This window comes from Condylura cristata, unplaced genomic scaffold (genome assembly GCF_000260355.1).
Source record: "Condylura cristata isolate star-nosed mole 26May11 unplaced genomic scaffold, ConCri1.0 scaffold00055, whole genome shotgun sequence".
Taxonomy (NCBI): domain Eukaryota; kingdom Metazoa; phylum Chordata; class Mammalia; order Eulipotyphla; family Talpidae; genus Condylura; species Condylura cristata.
In genome coordinates, this window is record NW_004567156.1 from 292,520 (window position 1) to 300,598 (window position 8,079).

The window sequence follows — 8,079 nt, forward strand, 5'->3', positions numbered from 1 at the left end:
CCCCACTTTAAATTCTTAAGATCTTTACATGACATAAAATTCTCCAATTAGATGAACAGTTAAATATAAATGATATAAATAACAAATAAACAAACAAACATAATGGAATCCTGAGCCGCCATTGAGCACGGATGGCGCCCGCCGTCCCCTCATGCTGAAATGTCTCTGGCCCCTTCACACTGGTGTTTTGAAATGTGTTCAGTGACACATTTTTACATTGTTCGCTTGTGTACATGCCTGACTTCTGCCCTCAGGTGCTGTCCGCGTGCACTCACCTCCCCCAGACACCGTGAGCATCACCACAGACTCTTGGCTCCTCCCTCCCGTTCTTGACTCCTGGCACCCCATGAATGTCTCCACTCACAGTTTGCTGCTAGTTTTGTCTTTGATTCCCGATCCCTTGCATGGTTTCCCTCTCAGTGAAACCATCTGATAATTTTCTTTTTCTTTCTGACTGACTTCACTGGGCATATCCCAGCTCCATCCGTGTCGCTGCAAATGGCTTAAGTTTGTCTTTTCTGATGGCTGAGTAGGACCCCGCTGTGTGGATTTCCCGCATCTTCTTGATCCAGACATCTATCTGGCTTGGGCATTTAGGCTGTTTCCATTCTTTTTAGCTGCTGTGAATAGCTGCACCTTTATATTTGACCCTCTCCCCACCCCGCCAGGCAACTGTGGCTCCTTTCTGCCTGTGACTGTGACCTTCCTCACTCCATTACAGTTTATCATAGTGAGGGGGTTTCTCTACATCTGCCAGTGAATTCTACTTTGAAATACTCCCCCTGTTTTAATAGACTACTCCAATCTCGTTATGGTTTCTAGCTGCACAGCATATGTATTTCCCATCAGTTTACCTAGAGTGTGTCTTTATACTGAAAGTTCACCTCCTGTAAGCAGTATATTGTTCACTCTTAAAGAATTGTAAGTTTAAGCTTAATCCTATTTTTAGAGATTTATTTTACATGCATACAAGAACTGGGGTGCACACAGAGTGAGGGGCAGAACAGGTGGATAATCTGAAATACACTGCTGAGGGGAGCAGCAGGCAAGACAGGAGAGGTCTGCTGTGCCCTGTGGGTCAGCTCCCTGGTTGTGGATTGAATTCTTGCAGCAGTGGCTGCCTATAGCATCATAGGGCTGAGATTTAACCCCTTAAACTACCAGGGGGGCCTGAACTTAATCCCTTTAACACCTGTGTGAGGCAGATAAGTGAGACTCTATCAGTTCCATCTCACAGGCGAGAGTGGAAACATCCCCGTGGTTAGTGTGAGACAGACTTGGGACACAGACCCTGGGGTCCCCACTGTTGTGTTCCCAGGACTTCTCGATAGATCATTGAAAGCCATCTGATGTCACAAAGCTTTATGTGAGAGGGCCACCCACAGCATGTCTTCCTGATAACTCTTGAGCCAACTATGCTATTTAACCTCCTCATAACCCGGCATATTTAAGGCGCGATCACCCTCTAGCTCAGGCTCACAGCGTGTCTGTGGTCCTGTAGTCCCTGCAGCGAGCCTGATATGAGGAAGCAGGGGACACAGCGGTCACCCTTCTCCAGTCTAGCCTGGGTCTGGCCACCCCACCCACTGCCTGGATGGCAAATTGAGGCAGCAGCGTGACAGGGGCTGGTTGTGGGGGTGGGGGGCCGCGCTGAGGACAGACACAGGCAGGATCAGGACACTTTTCTCAGGTCATTGTCCCCAGGAGCCCAGTACCAGCAGGACAAAGGGCTATACTCTGGGGTCTAGAATGTGGGAGAGTGTCCAGTTAAACTGCCTCCTGTGACCCGAAAGAGCACATAGTGCTAATCTGTCCATGCCAAACTGAGACAATGGCTCACTTCTGACTGGGCTTGAAGTAGAGGACAGATCAACCACAGTGTCCCCAGGGCATCTCTCCTGACATCCTGGCCCCGCCCCCCATAACAACAGTGTGTGTGTCATGTCACTGCCCAGGACACGCACAAGTCGGTGTCCTTGTGATATTGACCTTCACTAACAACATTTTAGTGAGGAGATTTGAAGAGCTTGCAGAAATAACAGACAGCTACTGGTGCTTAGATTGATATTGGCATCAGGGTTAAAACTTATAGTCAAATATTATAAATCATATTCAACCCTGGATAAGAATATACTCATTATAGATAATTGACTTCCTGTGGCTTAAAAATTTGATTCTAGCTGTTTCCTATAGTTTCCATGAGGGAAGAACAGGAGGAGGTAAGTGTCCAGCTCCTCTTTGGCCCCTCAGCTCTGTCCTCCCTCAGTATCAGGGGACGAGCAGGGACAGGGAGTCAGGGGCCCATGTTCTGCCATCACTGGCCTGAGGTCTTTTCATGGATCACCCTCCCAGGGACAGTGAGGGTGACTGTGAAGGTCTTTACAGCTTAAGGTCTCCCATTTCCTGTAGCCCTGACTATCTGGGGGTTCCCCTGTCTTATTTCCTGTCTCTTCTCAGGGCTGAGCAGGAGGGAAGTGTCAGCAGGAGGGGACAGTCACCCCCTCCAGCCCAGGCCACAGCTGCAGGAAATGCCCACTGGCCAGGTCTGCCCAGAGGGAGATTCAGCCTACTGAGAAAGGACTCCTATCTATAATTTATAAATGATCACTTAAACTCAACAACAAGAAAATAACACAATTTATATTTTTAAAAGATTTATTTATTTATGCATACAAGAACTGGGATACAGACCAAAGGTGTGGCAGGTGAGAGGATTCCCCAGAGATAGAGCGGGGAGCAGAACAGGCAGATCGACGAAGTACACTGCTGAGGGGAGTGGCGGGCAGGTCAGGAGAGGTCTGCCATGCCATGTGGGTCAGCTCCCTGGCTGGGGGTCAAACTCACGCAGTATATTGAAGTGCTGCAGTAGCTGCAGACAGCTTCATAGTGCTGTGCTTTAACCTGTTGCGCCACCAGGGAGGGCCCAAAATAACTCAGTTTAAATGGACAAAAGGCTTCACCAATGAAAAGATATAGCTGCCAAATAATTATATACGAACAATGCTCAATAATACATGTTATTAGGAAAGACACTATAAACAAGAGTGACACAGGGTCCTCCCTGGTGGCACAGTGGGTTAGGGTGTGGCACTATGGGCTATCTGTGGCCACTGTGGCACAGGTTCAATTCCCAGCCAGGGAGTTGACCCGCAAGATACAGGAGACCTCTCCTGACCTATGCACTGTTCCCCTCAGCAGTGTACTTCGTCAATCAGCCTGTTTTGTCTCTGGTAAATCCTCTCACCTCGCACCTCTAGCCTGTACCCAAGTTCTTGTATGTGTAAATAAAGGAATCTTTGAAAACAAACAAGAGTGATATGCTTACACCCTTACCAGAAGTAAAAACCTTATACCAGGGTCACACCCCTGTGCTGACTGCAGCAACAGGACCCTCACTGCTGGCAGGACGAGATGGCACAGTCACTAGGGAAGACATTTGACAGTTTGTTTAAAGCCAGACACCGACTGGCCACACAGTCCCATGGTCACTGTCCCAGCTGTTTACCCAACTAACCTGAAAATTTATATTCAGAGAAACAACCCTCGTGGAAGTGTTGACAGCAGAACAGAGTGTGAGCTGCCCAATGGGACCTCCTCAGATGACAGAGGCTACTGATTAAATGAAAATCAGAGCTTCTGTGCCCGGGGGTGTGTTGTGGAGAGCAGCTCTTCTCCACACCTGCTGCCTCAAATCCAGCCGCTGCCCCTGAGCTGCCACCACGTCAAGGAAATGTGAGAAGCTGCCAGCCAGAGGCACTGCCAGGAGACCTGACGGGACTGGTGTGGTACCCTGGGTGGGTGTGGGAGCATAAGGACATTAGGGAAACGAATGAGGCCCGAGTGAAGTGTGGAGTCTAGGGAAACCACACCAGCACCGTTTCCTTAGCTCCCCAGGTAACTCAATAGTCACGTCAGGTGTGAACAGTCTGGAATAATGTGGGTTACGTAGGACTCTGCTACCTTTGCTGCTTTCCTGTAAGTCTAGCAATATCTCTTAAGGTTCTGTTAACAGGGTTACAGGTTGTAGGAGGGAAACAATGATCTATTTTTCAGTATCCTCAGGTTTTGCTAGGAAGGGACCAGAGAGAGGTTTAGGGGAAAAGATGGAAACCTCACACACAAGGCAGGGCTCCTGGGTCTCTCCTCCTCTGGGCCCGGGTTCTCTGTCTCCCCACAGAGCATCCCAGCCCCCAGGACGCCGCCCCCAACTCTGCCCACTCAGACCCCTCCAGTCCTAGTGGCTCAGCCAGAACCAGAGCAGCGCGGCAGCGCCCCCGTGTGGCCACGGGGCTGAGCGCAGGAGCCCAGAGCTGCCCTTTCTCCTGCTCAGCCAGGCCCCCAGGGCGCCCTGGGCTTCCAGCTGCAGGACAGGGGTCTGCTCACAAGGGGGCGCCCAGGCCCAGGGTCAGTGAGTGAGCATGGACTCAACTTCAGGACACAGCCTGGACTCCAAGATCACAGTTGTTTCCCAAGTTGCAGATGGGCCCTCAAATAATACAGGGTGCCCTCGGTCCCTAGGATGGGAACTTCTACTCCAGAGTCCTTGTTACTTTTTCCTGTATCTGTTTCCAGGGATAAAGCACCCCTTCCTGGGCACCAACTCTGGATTGTCCACCCCTAAGAAGAGGGGAAACCCAAGAAGAGTTCTAGGAAGATGAGCCAAAGGTGGAAATAGGGACAGTAGTAAAATGGAGAGGGGAGGAAATGGTGGGAGGAAGGAGGGGGGAGAGGTCAGCATGGGGAGTGCGGAGGGGGAGGTTCTGGTTGACAGGGGCTCTCGAGAGTCTCTGTGTCACTGGTGGGATGCAGGAAACTGTCCATTTAGGCCCTTCCTGTCCTGGCAAGGCTGCTGTAACTCACAGGCACTCACAGGCTGGGGGAGAAGGCGTGGGGGAGGAGGGGTCATTAGGGGAGGTCCCAATTCCTGAGCAGAACATCCCCAGTTCCCCAGGACTGGGGCATGGAGGTTCAGGGAGCCAAGAGGAGGCAGAGCAAGGCCTGTGCTGCCTGGGGGACCAGCCTGGGCTGATTCTGGGCCTCAGCCCTGCTCACAGATCAGGCTGCCGGACAGACTCTGTGCCTGACCCTGCGGACACCACTCTGGGGAGAGTGTCAAACACAAAAGCAAACAGCAACATTAAATGGAATCTAAAAACAACAGGAATAATTTTATTAAATCTGCTTTATTTTGAAAGACACTTCAGGGGCTAAGAGACTCATCAGAGCCCTGGACACTGTTGCTGCCTGGGGGAGAAAAACACAGACCTGGTCAGAGCCACGAGAGAGGATAGCACAGGAGGGACTGATGGGGTGACTCCCCCAGGGGCTCCATCTACACTGTCCCAGGGGCTCAGGGACCAAACCCCTGATCCACACTCAGCTGTAGCCTGAGTGTAGCTTCCTCCTTTCCCACCTGTGGGAAGAGATGTTACAGGAGACCAAGTTAGAAGCCTAAAGGAATCTTCAAATCCTGTACCACAGGGAAGTTTCCAGAAATGTGATCCAAGTCAGGACTGGAAAAATGAAGAAAGGAGATGAAGGGGACTAGACCAAATACCCTCTGGGTGACACACATGTGTGGTAAGTACTGCTCATCAACCAGGGGAGGCAAGTTCCCCCTGGGACTTGAAAGCCCCCAGTGGACAGGATCCCCAACTCCCTTCCCTACCTGAGCGCTTCTTCCTCCACATCACAGCTGCAGCCACCGCAGCCCCAGTGAGCACAGGTCCAAGGAGAACCAGGCCAGAGGGGATGGAGGATTGAGGAGGGGGCTCTGGAAGGGAAGGGAAGGGGAGAGCTTGAGCCGCAGGCCTCATCCTCTGAAGGTCCCCAGAAAGGTCTCTGATCCTCCTGAGAAAAGCCCTTATGCCCATGTCCCCATCCTCACCCCATCTCAGGACTTGGGGATCCAGCGGCCCCTCATGCTGCACATGACACGTATATCTCTGTTCCTCTCGGGAAAGCACCACTAGAGCAGCCCATTCCTGGAAGGTTCCATCTCCACCAGGCCTGGTGTCCACCAGCTTCATGTCCTGGGTCAGGTTCTCCCCATCTCTCTGCCAGGTCAGGGTGATCTCCTCAGGGTAGAAGCCCAGGGCCCAGCATTTCAGGGTGACATTCTGGTCAGAGGTGGGGTGGTGGGTCATGTGTGTGTTTGGGAGAACTGAGGAGGAACAAATCAGAAATATCACATTTTGAATTTATTCAGTGTCTTCCACAGACACTGAAGCAGCCTCACATGACCATCCTCAGAATGGACAGGACATGGCGTGGAGGAGGAAGCATGAAACCCAGAGCCCAGCCCTGTCTGGGGAATCTGGGATCATCAGTGAAAGCCCAGGATGGGAGGGTGCAGATCTCTAAGGAGGACACAGACTCTGCTCCTGACCTGGTAGGGGCTGAGCGACACAGAAAGGCAGAGTCAGATCTAAAACTGTTCTCAGACCAAAACAAGACCTGAAAGAAAAATTGATGATTTTCTTTCTTTTTTTAAGATGGTGGCCAGGTCAAAAAGGAGCCAATGAAGATACTTGAGACAATCTCCCTCCCCCATCAGGAGCAGCCGGATTCCTTAACCGTCCAGGAAAGCAGCATTGTCTGGGCCAGTCTCTCTAGTACAGAATATGACACCCAGGGGCTCCTCCCCTCTGACCAGAAAGCAGGCACTGTTCTGCCCATTATCTCATTTCCCTGTGGGGCCCAGGGTGAGGGGAGTCCCAGACCTTGAGCCCCCCCTTACCTGTGCGCTGCAGCACCTCCTTCCCCATCTCCAGGAGTCTGCGGAGCCAGGGCAGGCACCTGCCCTGCAGAATGGCCCTGACGCGCTCCGCCCTCCCCGACGCCTCCCACTGGCGCCTGGTGATCTGGGCCACCGGGTCCGCGGGGGTCCAGGAGCGCAGGTCCAGGTTCCGGGCGATGTGATCAGGCGCGGTGGTAGGCAAACTGCTCCTACCTGTGGAGGAGGCTCCCGTCTGGCCCCACGTCGCAGCCACACATCCTCTGGAGGGTGTGAGACCCTAAACCCCCTAGTGTCAGCCCCGCGGTCACCCGGGGTCACCAGCCCTCTCCCCCTGAATCAACCTGAACTGAACATGAAACTGCAGGCGGGAGGGTCCCCTGGGTCTCCCCAGGGGACCCTGGGGGAGGGACCTGGCAAGCCACCTGCCTTAGGGGGTCAGTGGAGCCCTGAGACTCAAGACACCCGGAACCTTAGGGTGGAATGGGGGTGGTGACTTCACCACGGCCGGCTCTGGGCAGCTCACCGTTGTTCTGGTTGTAGAGGCCGCGCAGGTCCCGCAGCAGCGCCTGAACCACTGAGCCTCATCCCTTTGGATCTGCGTCTCCTCGTCCAGATCCTCCTGCCCCACCTGCCCCACCCAGGGCGCCAGCAGCTCCGGGGCACCAGCAGCTCCGTGCTCTGCCCTGGAGAGTCGCTGTCAAACTTCCCAAACTGCGTCATCCATGTAGCCCACGGCAATGATATGGGGCACCCCCAGGCGTGGCGGGATATGGCAGTAGAGTGATACCTCAGGGAGTGGTAACCAGAGGATGAGATGGTGGAGGTTGGGGTGTGGGGAACACCCAGGCTGTCCCGCCTCTCGGAAGAGGCCCAGGTCCCAGAGAGTGGGGCCTCCTAATAGTGAAAAGAGCCCAAGGAGGGACCCAGCCTCAGGGGGACCAGAGCATCAGGGGAGGTGGAGAGGAGCAGAAGGCCAGAGCATAGCCTGCCTGAGGGGGTACAAGAGTCTAGAGAGGAGATGAGCCTTTCCTGGGGTCGCACCCACAGTGGGGTCCTTGCTCCTCCCTCCTGGAGCAGCTGTTTCATCTGGACCCTGCACTCAGCTGCCCAGGTCTCCATCAGGGCCAGGGACCCCCAGAGCAGCAGCAGGAGAATGGGGGACATCACACCCCATCCTGGGTTCTGGGGAGAGTGAGTCCAGGAGAGCTGGTGGAGACTGTCATGGAGCAGCGATGACCCTGAGTGTTCCCTGGAAACCCCAGGACACAGAGAGTGAGAATGGGGTGAGTGTGGGTTATCCAGGCTCCACCCCACAGAGACGGTGAAAGGAGACATGAAGC

The 8,079-nt window shown here is 53.5% G+C and overlaps 1 protein-coding gene across 1 annotated transcript in view; it reads right to left on the minus strand.

The window, feature by feature from the left end:
• Nucleotides 1–5,200: 5,200 nt before the first annotated feature.
• The window catches only part of LOC101634588 (class I histocompatibility antigen, Gogo-C*0101/C*0102 alpha chain-like), a 7,795-nt gene continuing 4,916 nt past the window's right edge, over nt 5,201–8,079 (minus strand). Inside the window, 8 exon segments of the mRNA XM_012734374.1 lie at nt 5,201–5,244; nt 5,375–5,413; nt 5,669–5,773; nt 5,888–6,163; nt 6,740–6,923; nt 6,925–7,016; nt 7,263–7,313; nt 7,316–7,417. Coding sequence (XP_012589828.1) covers nt 5,201–5,244; nt 5,375–5,413; nt 5,669–5,773; nt 5,888–6,163; nt 6,740–6,923; nt 6,925–7,016; nt 7,263–7,313; nt 7,316–7,417 — 893 coding nt within the window.